At 40.3% G+C, this 19,446-nt stretch overlaps 1 protein-coding gene across 7 annotated transcripts in view; it reads right to left on the reverse strand.

The window, feature by feature from the left end:
- LOC141758051 (rho GTPase-activating protein 44-like) overlaps positions 1-19,446 on the reverse strand; it is a 79,946-nt gene that overhangs the window by 28,545 nt on the left and 31,955 nt on the right. For 5 of the 7 annotated variants that reach the window (XM_074619120.1, XM_074619118.1, XM_074619117.1 and 2 more), the window contains exons 2-7: positions 6,505-6,544; positions 5,919-6,038; positions 4,503-4,579; positions 2,980-3,091; positions 2,564-2,640; positions 172-289 (exon numbers count right to left, since the gene is read on the reverse strand). In XM_074619120.1, coding sequence (XP_074475221.1) covers positions 172-289; positions 2,564-2,640; positions 2,980-3,091; positions 4,503-4,579; positions 5,919-6,038; positions 6,505-6,544 — 544 coding nt within the window. The remainder of the gene's footprint in view (positions 1-171; positions 290-2,563; positions 2,641-2,979; positions 3,092-4,502; positions 4,580-5,918; positions 6,039-6,504; positions 6,545-19,446) is intronic. The other 2 variants (XM_074619119.1, XM_074619115.1) reach the window with 1 other exon arrangement.

Here is a 19,446-nt window from a genome sequence, read left to right on the forward strand (position 1 = left end):
CTGGTATTTTAAATGCTCCACTAACAGATAATTCTCTTACATAAAATATTGATTAGAGCAGCTTCACCCAAATGGATCTCCTAAATGACCTTAATGATAAAAACACTTGATTTATAGCTTTGAGGGAATAAACAGTTAATTATTGATTGTGAATAAAAGGTGATCACTGACTCGACAGATCTCCATGCGGTTGGCTGCCTCCTCCATCTCTTCCCTCTGGTGGTCGGCCTTTGCTCCCGCTGGCTGCAGGTTGCTGGACAGTCCTGAAGACTTGGTGGACTGATAAAACCTGGAAACAACATAAACCTCGCTTTTACAATATGTTTTTGGACTGGAGAAGTATTCAGATCCTTTACTGCAGTAAAAGTACTAATACCACGCTGTGAAAATACTCTACAACAAGTACAAGTCCTGCATTCAAACCTTTAATTAGGTAAAAGTGTAAAGTGTTGCTAAATTATATATTGTATAATAGCTGATAGGAGACGATAACAATTCTGATTACGTTAGGAAACTATTTATTAACAGTTTATTGTTGCACACATTATAACAATTTATATACTATATTACATATTTTTTAATAATTACCAAATTATTTGTAAACATTTTAGAAATTGTTTGTAAAACATCTATAAACATTACATAAATAGATGGACCAGAAACTAGTTATAGGCCATTAACAAAGTATTAACTATCTATATAATGTTTATAAATGCTTTACGAAGTATTTATTAACCATTTAACAAGTTATTATAATCATTATTTGCAACTTTATAATACACATCCAAATAATGTTTATAGACGGTTTACAAACTATTTCTTTAAGGTTTACTAATAATATCTTAATCATTAACAAATACTTATATATATAGTATATAAAATGTTATGTGTGCAACAATAAACTGTTAAAATAACATGAATTATAGTATTACTAATAATTAGTAAACATTTTTAATTATCATTTAATTTAATTTATTTTAATTTCATTTCATTTCATTTCATTTAATTTCACAAGTGTTACCAAACTCCAATATTTACCTCTGAGATGTTGTGGGGTATAAAGTTAGTGACATAATATGTAAATATATGTAAGTTAAGTACCTTGAAAGTAAACTTTAGTAGAGTAGTAGTAGACTGAATGTGAACACAGCATGTTAAACTAAAGAAAGACTTCTTCAGCAGCTTCAGACTTTTGTTTTTGAGAGTGATAATCATCGACAACTAAATCCGACAGCTACTCACAAAGTGGCAAACAAAACAAAACAGTCTTTTTAAAAAGCCAACTCGAGTCTCCGGCTAACACTCGACTATCTCTCTTTATATCCACGTGAATCCTCGTTCATTCAACTTAAGCTATTTCCTCCTCTAATTCAAACCCTCCTCTTCCCTCTCTGTCTGTCTGGCTTTCTGTCTGAGTTGAGTCTCTGGGTGGAGATAATATGTTGCGCTGCCAGAGGAGCTCAGCACACAGCAGGATGATGGGAAAAACTGTCGCAGATTTAGGTCACAAAAAAAAAAAAAAAACCCGACTGACTGGACTGCAGTGAAGAAAATCACATTTCTCTCAACATCACTGCTCAGAGTTGAGATGAGAGTGAATCAGCACAAAGAAAGTGGTGTTGTGTGATTGTATGTTTCAGTCTTCAGAAAAACAGACTTCTGATTGGACAGGAGAGAAATCTGCTCTGACATGATGATTCAAGAACCTGTTCAACACTGACAGATCATGAACGTTTTACAGCTTTTGAGCCACAACGACCACAACACACTTTTTCATCTACAATTAGCAGTGTTATTCACTTAAAGATCCCATATCGTGCTAATGCGAATAACATCAGCTGACAGGAAGTAAACATGGACCCAAACTGTTGCCTAGCAACGCAATTCCATTCCAATTCCATTGCAATTCTGTTGAAATGCACCAAAACTGAATTGGAATGGAATTGGAATGGAATTGCGTTGCTAGGCAACAGTTTGGGTCCATGTTTACTTCCTGTCAGCTGATGTTATTCGCATACACTGCAACAGGAAATAAACTGGGACAAATTTAGAATATTTATGTTTAAAACCGTGTAATGGTCTAAATATTGTATATTTGTGACATCACAAATGGACAGAAATCCAAACGGCTTGTTTCAAACGCAGTTTCTGAATACGGGCTGTGTGTATTTCTCCGTATTTTGAGCGTTTTGATAGTTTAACAGTATTTATAAAGCACTTAACCCTGCTTTATAATACAAAAGACATGAAAATCTCACTTTTTACAATATGAGAGTTTTTTTTAACATTACAGCATGTGAACATGTTCTAGTAGAAACACAAAATACAAGTATGAAACTGAAAATGAGCATGATATGGGACCTTTAAGAAAAAAGTAATCAAATAGGCATTAATAAAATAAGGTTTTCACACTGCAGACGTTCATGGCTACAACTTCACTTTGTGTAATGAAATCCCAGTGCCATTCAGTGGGAAGCTCCAGGACCGGTCCACTCACAGAGGATGGAGTTTCTCACATCACGGCCAACTCTCAGTCTCACACACACAGCGGTAACAGACTCACCGTGTCCTTGCTGAGTCCATGTCCAGCACCAGCTTCGCTAAATGTTTCCTTTGTTTCTGGATATTTGGGATTTCCACCTGAGAGGACGGAGCGGAGAGTCGTCGTTTGTTTGTTGGTGTGAAAGAGGAAAAAACACACTCAGTATTGTCAGAGGCTTTGCACCTGTTTCTGGGTCTCATGAAGATTAGTTTACTGGCAGTAATCATGTACAGTACTTCCTGTATTAGAGTGTACATGCTTTTCAACAGATAGATACTTAAGATGATGTAGCGAATTTTTTATTTAGCTGTTCTTGGAAAAGTTAATAACAAACTTGAATTACAAAAAAGGGACTACAGTTTGGTGTCTTTTCTAATTAAGCCTTATAATCTGTTTGTTTTAATGACGCGGTCCTTCACACAGTGCGGTTTCTGTACCTCTGCGAGGTCGTACAGCGGCTCGACGACGTCCCGCTCGATGGTGAGCTCGAACAAGATGAGCTCGTGAGCGAGTTTGTCCTGCGTCTCGCCGCAGAGCTTCAGCATCTTCCTGCAACAGGAAACAAACAGAGGGCATCCGTCACAATGTGAAACGTCTCTACCACCGTTCCTCCTGAATAATACAATGTTTTCTTTCTGAATCGCTGATATTTATGCGCTTTATAAACAACAGTGATGCCTAAACATGAATGAATGCAGCAAGGTGATGTAACACAGTGTAAGACACTACAGTGGTGGGCATAAACACAGACAGATAAATACAGCTTGACGTCAACATGTGCATATAAAACTATAAAGCACACAGATGATTTTATCTGCAGACGTTTCTGTGTCAGCAAAGGAGTTTAAAAATGTCAGACCATTCAGACGATACAGGTATCATATGAAACTAGGAAACCTAATCCATCAGTACCAACCATGTCATACTAGCTTGTCGTGAAGGAGGTTAAATAACGCTCCAAACTTGTGCTAAATTTTGGCGAGGAAAAGCTGTCATGGCCATTTTCAAAGGGGTCCCTTGACCTCTGACCTCCAGATATGTGAATGTAAATGGGTTCTATGGGTACCCACGAGTCTCCCCTTTACAGACATGCCCACTTTATGATAATCACATGCAGTTTGGGTCAAGTCATAGTCAAGTCAGCACACCGACACACTGACAGCTGTTGTTGCCTGTTGGGCTGCAGTTTGCCATGTTATGATTTGAGCATATTGTTTTATGCTAAATGCAGTACCTGTGAGGGTTTCTGGACAATATCTGTCATTGTTTTGTGTTGTTAATTGATTTCCAATAATAAATATATACATACGTTTGTATAAAGCAGCATATTTGCCCACTCCCATGTTGATAAGAGTATTAAATACTTGACAAATCGCCCTTTAGGGTACATTTTGAACAGATAAAAAATATGCGATTAATCACGATTTAATATTTTAATGGATTGACAGCACTAAAATAAATACATCATACAATCATAATGTTAAAACAAGTTTCAGTTAAGTGCCTCTTGTCTGACTTGCAGCATCTATATTTGCAGTGTTTTTCGCCTAATTGTGTTTTGTCAAGTGGCAGTGTGTTGTAGCGATACTGAATATCTGAAACGGTTTCTATACTCATTTTTCCACAGTATCGATACACAGATACCAGCTGTGCTCAATGTTGTATCGAAAATGTTATCGAATATGGATATTTTTCAAGGTATTGTATCAAAGATAGAAATTCCAGTGTTGTGTTGAGCTCTCAGAGCCGCCGTATAACAAGGCTTTCCTGGTTAAATAAAGGTTGAACTGAGAATAGGAAGAAGTAGAAGATAAGGTTTGTCCTTATCTGGCTGTATTTCTGAACACACAGTTCTCGGTGATAAAAACATTCATGTCATGTCGGCGTTCTTAGAGAGAAAGCGCTGCCAATGTGGCAGATAATCAATGAAGTGTGTGTGTGTGTTTCAGTGTGTACTCACCCTAGTAGAGACTCGTCCCCGAGCACCGCCGCCCCCTCCACCATACATTGCGCTAGTGTTGTTAGAGGAAGCTTCTTCTGCACACAAACAAACAGACAATCAATGAATCAGCCATCAGTCAGTCTGCTGAATGTGTCACACCACACACACATGAATTCACACACAGACACAAACCGGAAGGGAAAATCCATCCTTTCATTCTCTTTAACTGTTCGATAGCATCAGTTTGTTTTGCTGTTAATTGTGATGAAGGAGATACGTTGTAATTAGGCACCTGCTTTTTTTAATCACATTTCATGTAATGAAGCTTGTTGTTCTCTCTTTTCCTCTGCCAGCTTTATCTGCTCCTACAACTCCGTACCACCGTCCAAAATGACATCACTTTATCCTTTATCCAGGATCTATTAGCAGAAATGGAATATAAATTAATAAGTGTGTTTTCTTTAGTGTATAATCATCTGAAACTAAGAATCGCTGTGTTGTCGTAAGGTTAGAATGAGACGTTTATATCTACATAGCGGGTCCTCTTTGCGGAGTCCGACATGTTGCATCGCCATGTTTCGTAACGGACAAACTGCGAAAATCTGATCTGAGATCTGCAAAAACTCTCGCAAGACTCGCTGCCTGACGACCAATCCTAACATTAACTACTCAAGATCAATGCCAAACCTTAACAATCACGCGAGAGAGTTTCCCCAGTTTGCGGTCTCCATTCTAGCCACGACCACAAACCCAAACACTGTTAACTATTCCTGCTTGGGCCGGAGTCGATAACGTTACTCGCTCCCGTTACTCGCTCCCGTTACTCGCTCCCGTTACTCGCTCCCGTTACTCGCTCCCGTCCCCGCCGCTCGCTCTCTCTTGCTTCACCACTCACTTCCCACATACACACACACTCTTAGCACTCTACTCTTAGAACAACTGGCTCTAGAGAGGGACATTCGCGTTTTTGCATCGGCCACCGTAGTTCTCCAACAGTGACCTTTGACCACCAAATTCTAATCAGTTCATCATTGAGTCCAAGTGGACGTTGGTGTCAAATTTGAAGAAATTCGCTCCAGGCGTTCCTGAGATATTGCGTTCCCGAGAATGGAAAGGATGGACGGACAACCCGAAAACATAGCTTATTTCTTTTTTCACTCCGTCGTGGTAGTCGCTCGAGGAAACATCAAAAAGGCTGCACAGCACCAACATCGTTCCTCTTTTGCTTCGCCGTTGTTCAGAGTCGTGCCAGGTGACTGTCATGACGAAACGCGTCGGTTGTCGTCTACTGTGACACACTACGCGAGATAAAACGATCAAATGTTGCTCACGACACTTGTTGTCATTCCTAATCAGAGCCGACACCCTACGACGGCCGTGTCGGGCTCTAATCAACTAAGCGGGCCCTAGAAGTGTTTTCGGGTTGCTTCTCACCGATGGTGACCTGACAGACTTCTTCTCCACCTCCACGCCCTGCTGGCCCTGCAGACAGGCGGTCAACTTCTTGTGTGTGCTGTGGGAAACCTGCTTGACCAGCTCCAGACGTTTCTCCACCTGAACACAGAACGAAGGAACAGACATGAGACAGTGTAAACACACAACCACACATATTACAGTACACACATACAGGAGGTGCTTACAGCCTCTAGCTTGAATAGATTCTGATTAAAAACATGTCTGCCTGGCGTCAACACAAGCGTCTCCTCTGCCGCTGACACTTATACGACACCGTTACCTGTCTCACTTAAATGCCTTCTCATTTCATTATTAAACCAACTCGGTGGAACCGATGTCGCCGCCATTAATCAGATCAATTACAGCGCTGCACCCCCGAGTCGATCAGCGGGGACGTTCAGCCTTTTGTTTGTCTGATTCCGGCGCTCATTAACGGCAGCTCAGAAAAGCCATTTGGAAAAGTCATTTAATACACACTGAACACTTTGCACAGATGATGATTTTGTTCCTGTGAGAGGCAGCAAACATCGTTCAGAAAGATACTGAGCACTTCATTGATTAGTACCTGTAGTAGGTCGTCACTTAAGACTTCTGTTTTTTCAGCCCTGGAAGAGAAGAGAAGAAGAAAAAGGAGGCTGTTAGTGTGGAGGGGGGGGGTTGCTAAATGACATAACGACACACACACTACTCAGTCAATGTAATAACATCATTTACTGAATTTATGCACACATAATAAAGAATATAGCCGTTGCAGCCTGGAGCTAAAATGTTTATTCTTCAACTGTTTCAAGTGACTCAAGCTAATAAAGAGAAACACTGCAAAGTCTCTGGTTGGAAATCTGACAGAAAACAGTGTTTCAACACCACCAGCAGAAATCAACAAGCAACTGACTCAGTCAATCTCTTTGTTTATATGACTCTAATCCTGGAAGAGAGATCCTCCTCTGGTCCTTTTCCTGAGGAAACCCTTTTGTTTTGAAACTCTGCTCATCCAGAGACAGATTATCGTCACACTGGGAATGCAAAACATCGTCATACATGGATTGGATTGTTCATCATAAGCACTTTGCAGTGCAGAATTTAAAAATCAAGTAAAGAAAGTACAATTATATAAACGAATATTAAGTAAATATTAAGTGGAATAAGTTAGAGTTTTGTTTTTATTGTTTCATCCACAAAAATGGTAAAACAAATATATATAATAAACCTCCAGTCAACAAAAAAATACATAGAAATGAAAATTGAATCCTAATTCTTATTAGAAATACAACCAACGACTATTTTCATTATGGATTAATCTGATGATTATTTAATTGATTTGTCAATAAAATGTCACAAATTGTGAAAAAATGCTTGTTATAATTTCCAACAGTCCGCAATAATGTATTCAAACTGCTTATCTTATTCAATCAACAGTCCAAAACCTAAAGATATTCACTTTATCATCACATCTGTCTGCACATTTAAGAAGCTAAAAACAACAAATGTTTGGTGCTTTTGCTTGAAAAATAACTACAACGATATATCAACAATCAAAATAGTTGCAGGTTAATTTACCGTAGATTAATTACCTGATTAACTGACTAATCGTTGCGGCTGTAATCCTTTTACCACATCAGCTTCCTCACTCACAATACCACAACCACAACCGAAGTGGTTTGTTCCTGCTACCAGCAGGTTTAACAATCAACAATACACCTGTAAACACCATAAACGCAGCTCAGCAGAGAGACAAAATCACAACATTAAAACTAGAAACATGAAGCTGCAGCTACAAAAACATCTCATATCTCTTTACTGCCATGTTATATTCAGAGTTAAATACATGAGTGCAGCTGCAGACACAGAAAATGATCAAAGCGTATGACAACAAAACATGTGATTCGTCATTTTCAAGCTCTGCTTTTAGAGAACAACCTGGAGGTAACAGAGTGTACCTGTACACTGATTTATAACCACACCCTGCAACAGCTGGAAGCTATTAGGCCTGCAGTATGTTGACCCACATATGTCCACAGATCACTAGCTCCACCTCATCCCTGCATCTTTTCACTGTCTGTGCACACAAAACTATTATTTTTGCACATATTTGTATGGTCCACGATGTTCCTCTCTCCTGTCAACAGCCTTAACAATAGTAGAATATATAAACAGGTGAGTGTGGATGAGCTGAGGCGAACTTCTTCAGCCCTGCAGGTAGTCGTTAAACAGGTAGAGGAAGTCGTAAATTATAGGTCACATGGGTCTAATTGAGACTACAGTTAAAAATCTGGTTGATCATGTGGATGTAAAGCCAAGAAATACTGTGCAAAGCGATCAGAGCAGCTCATTATGCACGGTGTATACATTGAAACTAATGTCTTTATCAATGGTTAATAAATCATACTCTATACGACAGCCACTTTAATGACTGCTGACGACTTACTCTATAAGTAAATAATGCTGCAGAGCGTCTAGTAACAACTGTTACACTTTATTTTACCAGAATTTTCTAATAATAATCTGGGTGTGTTCCCAGAAAGAATTCAAATAATTTGGAACTAATTATAGGATAATACAGACGCTTCAATTAATTGTGTCATCGAGACTCTAAAGGTACAACTAGGTTATTAAGATATGTTTTATATTAAGATTATTATATTAAGGTTTTGCTATTCCGTCCTAAAAGATGTATTTTAAAGCTACGAAGACGTAACATAAAGTGTTAACACAGTTTACATTGTTTTATTAATGTTTATAAATGTTTATTAATTAATTAAAGTTTTCCTAATCAATGGCTTATAAATGATCAATATAGCATAAGTAAATTAATTATTAGCCATCAGTTACAAGTTATAAACCCCCAATAAAGGCTGCCTAATGAGAAAGTGAAACCAAACAAATACAAATATATATGAATACATATAGAGCTGCAATGATTAATCAATTAGTTGTCAATTAACAAATTAATCTCCAATTATTTTCATAATTGATTAATCAGTTTGAGTAATTTTTTAAGAAAAAAACAAATATTTTCTGGTTTCTTTACTCCTCTAGGACAGTAAACTGCTTTTGGGAAACACTGATTGACATTTTTCACCATTTTCTTAATTAAAATTAATCAAGAAAATAATCAACAATGAAATTAAACATTAATTGCAAACCTATACATGCTATAAAGTTCCGGTGCAATGAATCAAAACCCACTGTAGTCGGAGCATAAAAGCTTATTTATGGATGCTTTTAAGAATCCAAAGCATACAATACCTCATACATCACATGACTTCCTGAACAACACAGACAACTCATCCCCTCTGATCGTATCCTTCCTGACACAAACAGACTTCACTCTAATTTAAAATAATAAAAACGCCGTAGTGGTTCTCCCTGGACTTACGGAGGCGGCCTGCTGATCTGCAGCTTTCTCTTCCACATCCCCCCTGCGGACATACAGGAGGAGAAACCACCTGTCTTCAGGCTGCAGCCGAGTGACAATAATTATGAATAAGGAGGTGGAAGAGGAGTGACGGAGGGAGGGAGGGAGGAGAAAGAAAGAGGGCGTGAGGGGAAGGAAGAATGAGACCTGACTGTCTGGTCCTTTCACTCTTTCTCTCTCATCACCCTCTTTTCTCTCATATCAACAAGTTGAACTGCAGAAAAACTGACGGTAACACTTCATTCTACAGGTCCATAAATGTCATGGTAATTAGGTGATAATAAGCAAGTAACCTATTTGAAATTTATTTTTAATTACTGCCAAATTACCCCAATATGTACCTCAAAATCTATCGAAAATTACTTCATTATAAATATTATTTATTATTTAATATGTTTCTGATTAACTACATCGGTAAAAGAATGTATATTTAGAATATATTTGGTATATTGTGATTGTGATTATTTTGTGATTATTTCTTGTGAAATGTAATTATTCATTAATAAGTAATTTCGCTTTGGCAATAATGTAACCTGAACATTCATGCCAATAAAGCTTATTTGAATTTGAATTTGAATATTATTTAATAATTATATTCCCCTATTTCACCAATCGCTGGTAATTTATTTAATACATTTCCAGGAAAAGAATATTAAGTTAATTGATATGCTTTATTTCCATGTTTGCTGATAAATAGATATTAATTAGCAAATAACTTATTTTAAATTTATTTTTAAAAAAACTCCCTGAATCATGACATCAGCTACCAGGTTACATTTACAATAAGTCAAGCCTAAGAGCCCTATTTTAACCATCATATGATATATTAGCATATAATTATTAAATAATGTTTATAATAAAGTCATTTTCGATACATTTTGAGGTAAATATTGGGGTAATTTTGCAGTAATTCCAAAGAAATTTTAAATAAGTTACTTGAAAGTTGCGGACTTGTAAAATGAAGTGTTACCAAACTGACTTATAGATGTTTGCAATAAAGAAAATAATATAAAATATAAGAGACAGCGCTCTGATGCTGACCTTTTAAACCCATCCAACACACACCTTTGCTCTCATGGCTGGATTATTATTATTAATATACATCTGGCTGCGTTGGAACAGCTGGAAGCAGCTGAGGACAGAAAGGAAAAGCTCTTTCCTTCCATTCCTCCGTCTCCTCGGCTGCTGTGAGCCTCAGCATGCAGCTCTCCGACTGGCTCTCTGGCTCTTTTCACACTCAGCTCTTAGCTAATGCAGCTAATACAGCAAGTGTGGTTCTTTTGTGCTCTCATTTAAAGGAATATTCCTGCAAAAATGCGTCTTTTGAATATCAAATACCCCCTGTTGGCTCAGACCAAGCCCCCCAGGAAGAGCGCCAAGCTTTGAAGCAAATTTTCATATGGGCCAAACGGTGGTACTACAACTTCCATGTCCGTCACGTGATACCATTGGGCCCAAAAATACTTTTTCTGGTTCTGAAAAGTGAAGCCAATGCTGGAGTATCTTAAACTTGCATTCTCTCTAACAGCCAGCAGGGGGCGACTCCTCTGGTTGCAAAAAGAAGTCTGATTGTATAGAAGTCTATGAGAAAATGAGCCTACTTCTCACTTGATTTATTACCTCAGTAAACATTGTAAACATGAGTTTATGGTCTCAATCGCTAGTTTCAAGTCTTCTTCAATACAGCATGATGTTCATTTAGTAAATTATGGTCCCATTTAGAGTCAAATAGACCATAAAGCAGGGGATGCTTTAGGGCGTGGCTACTTTGTGATTGACAGGTCGCTACCACGGCGTCGTCCGGTCTGGGAGTTGTCCGTGAACTTTAACCCTTTCACAGTGTGTTTTCAGTTCATCAAAGTTAATATGAACATTTTGGCTGCCTTATTCAGCGTTCGGTTGAACTTAGCTCCACCCTCTCGTGTCACTTCTGGTTGCAAAAAAACAACATGGCAACGGCCAAAATGACGAAATTGAGGCTTCAAAACGACAAACTAATGGGTGACGTCACGGTGACTACGGCCACTTCTTATAAACAGTCTATGGTTGTATCTGAGTGGGACCTAGATGGCAGCATTAACAACAGCAGTCAGGACGGCGTTATCAGCTGTAATCGCCGTATAAGAGCAGTGCAGAGCGGCGGCTGTGAGCTAGGCAATGGGGCACATGCTCATTCTCTGCTCAGGTAGACATTACTCCTCTATATCTTTACATAGTTAATAGTTGTCTGCTGCTATATCAATACTCTAGATACCATAAAGAGAACCTTTAATATGCAATTAATCAAAGTTAATTCATTCCTGAGGGGGACATGAATGTCTCAAACACATTTCATGACAATCCATCCAATAGTTCTTGACGTATCTCACTAAAAACCACAAAGGTCAACCTCATGGTGGCGCTAGAGGAAAAGTCAAAATGAGTAGGATTCATCCTCTGGGGAACATAAATATCTTTACGAAATGTCACAGCAATCCATCCAGTAGTTGTTGAGATATTTCAGTCTGTGTAAGTGTGGATCGACCGACATCAACCGCCAGCTGCATACGTATCAGGTGCATTATAGAGGGGGGATTTAATCATGTCCATATCTGTGTGGCTTTGTGATTGTGTGTATAGCTTCCGCAGACTGACAGTGTTTCTGTTAGCACAGTCACAGCAGCTTTGTCCCCGTGTGTTGATTTAACCTAATTTATTTCTGACACACTGCAAAGCCAGGATTTCTGCTCCGAGGTTTGAAGTAAATTCACCGACAGTCTCTGGATTCATTTCCTCTCTGACAACAAGGACATGTGAGCAAGATTTACTGGCTCAGTGAATTTAACTACTAGGGGGATAATGATCCTTATGCACACACGCACACACGCACACACGCACACACACACACACACACACATGCACACGCACACTAATGAGCAGGTTAGCAATTAGTCAACACCTCCTTCACACACACTCAGACAAACACAGGTAATCCAAACATGCTCACAATGCAAAAGGCTGTTTGTCATTTTCTTTCCTCCGTGACGGTTGTTTAGATTGCATGCAGGTACACACACACACCAGCGACGAATATTCACCGACTTCTTCTTGACCTCCCAATCCCGAATGTATTATATTTGCAAATGCACCTGCATAATAGAGTATAATAATATCTGCACACACAGCAGACGATTCAAATGTCTCCAGTTTGAACTGTCATGTCCTCAATTACCAGCAGGAGGCAAGATTTGATAATACTTTGACCATGCGTCTCCCCCGAGGGAAATGAATGTGATATTAACTGTATTTTAAAGCTGCAGCTGCAGCATAATGTAACTGCAGTGCTGCTGAATGTCACGCTGGCTTTCAGGAAAAAAGCAGCTGTATACTGAACAATGTGTGTATTCAGTGCCTATCAGAGGTAGAGAACACATTTTGACACACAGGGCATATTTTTCTGATGTAAAAATAGACATTTTGAATAAGAAAACAGTTGCGGTATGCATTTTAAATCATAAATATCTCCACCTAAAGGCCATTAATGCACCTTTTTCCTCCTTCCTCTGACTGAAAAACTTTTTTTTAAATAAAACATGCATGCTGCTAACGTTTCCCCGTGTTTGGCCGAGTCTCTGCATATGTGCACGTGTTGTGAGGAGAGGAGAAGAGAAGGTCAGCTGTTAATGTTGTTTTGCTGACGTTTCCACTCGGGGGATTTTGGTCCTCGTAACGCGGCATGACGGCAGGTCACAGCTGAGGAAGGGAGAGGCTCAACAACACATGGTTCATATTTTGGAAAAGATGGAGAAGATCAAAATCCGAAGGGCTCAAAAGCTTGCAAGAAACTGATTCAGAAAAGAGGGGAGAAGACTATCCAGAATATTAATTCTGAACATCCTCCATCTTTCTCCTAAGACACTGTGACTCGCTCTCTCCTCTCCTCTCTCCTCTCGCTCTCTGCAGCCTTTTTGTTAATTGTCTGACACATCAAGGGCGCTACGGCGTCCTGAATCAAAGCCTCAGCAGCACTCAGGACTTTACTGCAGCATCAGCTTGTGTCGTCACACCCGGGATTCCCACTGGCACCGAGAGAAGAGAGGGAGGAGGCGAGGCGGTGATGAAGAACACAGAAGCAGTAGACGAAGATAATAGATGTGTAAAAAGGGGGTTTTACAGTCGTAAATCTTTTGAGAGATTTAGAGACGGGAGCTGGAGCGACAGAGGGTGAGGATACAGATTGTTCTTCTTGTGAAATGACTCAGCTCTCTTTGTTTTTCCTCTTTCTCGGGTCCAGGACTTTTGGCAGAAGACCAGAAACCTTCAGATGTTTGGTTCAGAGGCGACTTCCTCTATTCAGAAACTGATGCACCAAGACTGCAAGACTGGCAGTGATCGCTGAGGACTGTATACAGTCACATTTGGTTACTGCCAAGACATGAATAGTAGAAGATACACACTTTAATAGTTAAAGCATATCAGACATATTTCCCCTTGTTCCCATTTTAATCTACGCAGCCGTCTGCATCGACTATACACGCTTAACGCCAGGTTGACGCCCAATAAAAAGACACTGAATAAATAATATATTTATCTACATTTTTGCAACCTGGGCGGAGCACAGTGTGCTGCTCTCTGGACTCTGTTCCGGTTTGCAATCCCACTGGGAAGCAGGAGACGGAAACTTCTTGGGTATTGAAGGGTATTTTTGCAGTGTTTATTCAACTGTAACCTGCGCTGTACATTTACTGCCACTAGACAACATCACTCTGCTCAGACACTACCACTACCCTTTGAGACACGATCATATGCATCAGTGTTGGTGGAGAAATAGATCAGGAATACTACTGGACCTAGACGTGTAAATCTGGACAGGAACAATTCCTAATCCGTAGTGGAAACGAGTCCAAACTGAAGCAGTTGCTGATCACTTGCGGCCTCTAGAGGAGCGAGGAGTCAGCAGTCAATGATGTTTTAAAACAGTCTTCTTTTTTTTTTTTTTTATTGTGCACTTTTGTTGCACAGAAACCACGAGAGGTCCTCGAGCAAACAGTCATAAATGAGCACAAAAAATATCAGGCTGATGGGTCCAGTAGTATGCGAGATTAGCCGTGGACAGACAGACAGACACACGACCAAACACATGATCCCCTCCTGGCCGAGATAACAATGCTGACCTTGTGGGATCTGATTTGACCTCGCTTAGCATCCCAACAGCTTTGCAGCACAAAGCTTGTTGCTGTACAGCATGCGAACAGGTTGACCTGTGAAAAATATGTATTATGCCAGCGACCCCTGAAGGGTCAGAGGTCAAACAAAGCCTCAACCTGCATGAAGATGTTGTGGTCGTAAAAGAATTTTCATCATCATATTAAAATCAGATCAACTGACTACAGTATGAAATAATCTGCCAGAGCCATTCAGAGCAATAAAAACAGATATGGCATCATAAAAATGTGTATTATAGCGAGATCTCCCACATTTTTCCAGCTGATTTCTCGAATAAATGTTTCCGTTTCTGTCATTCAGAAACGTACAGGCGTCGCTCTCCTGTCACCTTCAGGCAGCTTAACACTTGATATGTTTTCTCTGCTGAATTAAACTTTCACAACAAACATCAATCAACATTTAACAGAAAGAACAATCCCAGAGGTGACGGATGGACTTCGTCAGAGAGACGAGAGCTGCACAGTGGAGCAGATCACCTCCTCAATCACATCATACTTTGTTTATGCCATATTATTATTGATGCATTAATGTGCAAGCAGCAAAATTAATGCACCCAGTGAGCTACCTCCAGGGTCTGAAAGGTGAAGCCAATGCTGAGGTGCCTTAAACTTGCATTTGCAGGGATGAAATACAACAACACAAACAGTCTGGTCCTCTGAGATGTCACAGCTCTTACTCAAACTATTCAATTCTACCATTATTTTCTCTGCCAACCTGTCCGCCATGAGCGCCGATCAATACCGCAGCAGTGATGTGTTTGTCTGGACAAGCAGCAGCAGACGACAGACCTGAGAAAGCCATTATTTTGTCGGCTTTATTAGATTTATTATATGTCTGTAGACCGGTCATTTAACCCCGACTGTCTGGAGAAGCAGCAGGAGAAGAAAAGAGTGATGTGTTTTATAACATCACTGCGCAGAGCAGAGGGATATAATGACTGCATTATTATAATATGGAGGATTATATATTGAATATGTAATTCAGTCCATTCGAAGAAAGGGAATCGGTGGAAAAAAATGGTTCAAGGACAGAAAAATCCCCCAGGAGAAATGTTCCAGGTGAAGTCAGATTACCCAGCATGCTCCTCTCCCGCCACTAACTGAGAGAGGGATGGGGATGGGGGGGAGGAGGTTGGGGTTGCTATGGCAGCGACGGAGGGGATGGATGGATCAAACGTCGAAGTGGAGACGGCGTGTGAAGATGAATGAAGCGGCGGAGTAAAGTGGAGTCATTCCTCCGAGCAGCAGCCTGCGGTGCGACGCCGGTGGCCGAGCTTTCATTTATCACAACAGCAGAAGAAGAAGATGAGATCTGTATCTTCCTCTTCTCGGTTTGCATTCACACACACACACACTCACACTCACACAATCGCATCTTCTCTTGGTTTCAAGGTCATCCGCCCCACTTCAGCGACTGTGTGTAGTGGGGGTGGAATAAGAAATCATCATGAAGCCTTTAAAGAGGCTCCTGTCTCAGTTAAAATGTAAATCTGTGCACATGTAATAATCATAAACTCGTCAAGCGTTTCCTCCGTTGCACATGAAAGAAATAAAATGTCTTTTTTCAACCATATTTTATTTATAGATTCTTCTATTTTCAGCAATTTGATCAATGCTGAACATAAAACACGGCACGCAGGACAACTAACTGGATACACAAACAGACATAAACTACAGACCGTCACTGGAAAGAAACTAAACTGTTGGTGGAAGTGAACCATAAAACACTCAGCAATAAGAGAAATATACTGCAGGCCCACCACGCTGCACTGCGGGAAGCATTTTTTACGGCTTGATAGAAAATTAAAACATATGCAGTTTCTTGCCGAGAGAGAAGATTGACACCACTCTTTATAAACTAGAAGCAAGGGGAAACAGCGAGCCTGCTTCTCTCCAAAGTTAAAAAATATTAGGGCTGTCAAAGTTAACGCCATAATAACGCGTTAACGCAAATTAGTTTTAACGCCACTAATTTCTTTAACGCAACTTGCGATTTTTCAGTTGTAGCGGACTCAGTTTTAAAGCTAGAGTGACAATACCGGTATCATATGAAACTGTTTTCGGCTCCTTAGATAAAAATACATATTTTTAATTTCTTCCTTTTGGCTTCTGAGTTTTTTCTTACGAGGGAGCAATTCATTTTAGGTGGATTTTAAAGACAAACAGTCGAATCCACCTGATAAAATTACATTTTAAATTAGTTTTTGGTCACTCGTTTAGGCACAATCATTGTCAGAGCAATAAAACAATAAAACATAATCCTAGAACTGAATTTTTTTTTCCTCTGACAAAGAAAACTGTCAAAAAGAGGAATTGGTGGTCAATATTGAAATGTGTATTTCAACATAGCTAAAACCAAATTATTCAGTAATGACATGTTCAGCTCCGTCTCACCAATCTGTTCCCTTTTAGAGGATCCTCTCCAACTCTTAGACACATGACAACATTGAGCCTTGTGCTTTTTACAACGGACCACCTTGATGCTGGTGTCCATGCAGAGCACATGCTGCATAGTAAGCAGCCCACAACACAACACAGCACCAGATAACAAAAACACATCCCGAGGCTAAAGCCGTTCCTCCAAATCAAAATGCTGCTCACAGCCAAAAGTTTCGAGCGTCCAGGTCCGGCTCTCTAGAGAGTTTGCTATTTTTCTCGAGGAGCACTAAATCCCACAGCTTTTCTCAGCTCAATACAATGAAATGGCCTGACTCATTCCAGATTCACCCGGAGTACCTCGGCCCCCGTCGGCCATCACGATTGACAAGGCAACAAAACAGAGCGGAGCCTGGAAAAAAAAAAATAATCTACCGCAGGAGGTTGAGCACTTCTTTAAAGCCTCCAAAGACTCACTTTACACCTCCTGGGACGAAACGCTGTGGCCTGGAAATAGCACAGAACTCCAAACTGAATATTTCTAACAACAAAAGACAAGTATGTACGTCCAGTTTTAGAGATGAAAGAGCAGACGATCCTCAATTAGGGCTGTCAAAGTTAACGCATTAATGCAAATTGCGATTTTTGGTTGTAGTATCATTTTTAAAGCTGGCTAGCTAGTGATGATCCTGACATCTTATGAAAGTAGAAAACCTAAGAATCCATCGGTACCAACCATGTCATACTAGCTTGTCGTGAAGGAGGCTAAATAACGCTCCAAACTTACAATACATTTTGATGAGGAAAAACTGTCCTGGCCATTTTCAAAGGGGTCTCTTGACCTCTGACCTCCAGATGTGTAAATGTAAATGGGTTCTCTGGGTAACCACGAGTCTCCCCTTTACAGACATGCCCACTTTATGATAATCACATGCAGTTTGGGGCAAGTCATAGTCAAGTCAGCACACTGACACACTGACAGCTGTTGTTGCCTGTTGGGCTGCAGTTTGCCATGTTATGATTGGAGCATATTGTTTTATGCTAAATGCAGTACCTGTGAGGGTTTCTGGACAATATCTGTCATGGTTTTGTGTTGTTAATTGATTTCCAATAATAAATATATACATACATTTGCATAAAGCAGCATATTTGCCCACTCCCATGTTGATAAAAGGATTAAAGGTACATTTTGAACAGATAAAAAATGAAAATGTTTGAATCGATTGAAAGCATGAAATGTCACTCCAAGAAATGTTCAGGACGGAGTCTGAGGCTCTGATGTGAGCAGCGAAGCTCTGGTTGCATCATCACCGAGGAGGGATTAGGTCAACGGTATCCACGGCAACAGCCTGACCTCAGTTTTTCCGAAGGCCACGGCAGAAACAGAGAGTCTGAAGATGTGAGAGACGAGGGAGGAACCACTGTTATTGTTAAACCTTCAGCGGGATGAACAGCGAAACACTCTGCAAACCCCCGTCAGTCTGACAATGCTGTCACTACTCCAGGGCGCTGCACCGTATTGTCTCATCCCGCCTGTCACCTGCTTCAGTTATTCCACGGCTCCGGCTATGCCAACATGAATATAAAAGGCGTTTATTTTGTTTCTCACCCTCGTTGTTTTCTAACTTTGGGGAGCTGCTTTCTGGGTGTTTGTCTCCTCCTGCTCTTCTCACAGTTATTAGTCATTCTGTGTAATTGTTGAGTATGATGAGGACTTGGCAGGAGAGAGAAGCCCAGTACTCCTGCAGAGACGAGTCCAATGAGCTGTCCTCAGCCCGGCTGCCAGATCACCGTGTGTTTCCTCGGCTACAACGGAGCCGGGAAGGTTGACAGCGAGTGACGACGAGAGGCTGAAGGATTTTACGGAGATGCAAGGAGCAGAAAAACAAGTGAGGGAACGAAGGGAAACACAGCGTCAGAGCATCGATCGGCTCGCCAAGATATGTGAGACCCTCGTACACTCCGTCGTTGGCTCTGACCCAACTCCTGTTGAGGAGAGAGGGCTGGGTGGAGGAGATGGAGGAGGTGGAGGAGGTGGAGGAGGTGGAGGGCTGGATAAACACAACATAGCTGGATGAAGAACAGCCACTCGCACCAGATGTTCAGTTTTTCTCGGGGACCAGCAGAATTTGTTAACATGGATTTGCATTTAACAGAAGCTTCTGGCTAATTGGTCCAACATGGTTCATGTTACCTGCACAGTCCGCGTGATGTAAACAAAGAGTCCCTGAATCTTTACATTTAAATAATTTTGTTGCTCTAAAGCCGCAGTTCCCAACCCGTGGGTCGGGGCTAATAGAAACGACATAGAAAAATATATACGATAGACATTTTTATATTATTTTGACAATATATATCGTCCTATTGCTCAGCCCTACCAGACGGGTCACAAGAAAAACAGATCTGATACAACAAATTATGTTTATTTGTTCTAAAATGTTTGCTTTTTCTTCCAAAATACTGGATAATTTTGGTGTTTAGGCGTTGACCATGAACTGTCCCTCACTTCCTG

Source organism: Sebastes fasciatus, chromosome 20 (genome assembly GCF_043250625.1).
Source record: "Sebastes fasciatus isolate fSebFas1 chromosome 20, fSebFas1.pri, whole genome shotgun sequence".
Taxonomy (NCBI): domain Eukaryota; kingdom Metazoa; phylum Chordata; class Actinopteri; order Perciformes; family Sebastidae; genus Sebastes; species Sebastes fasciatus.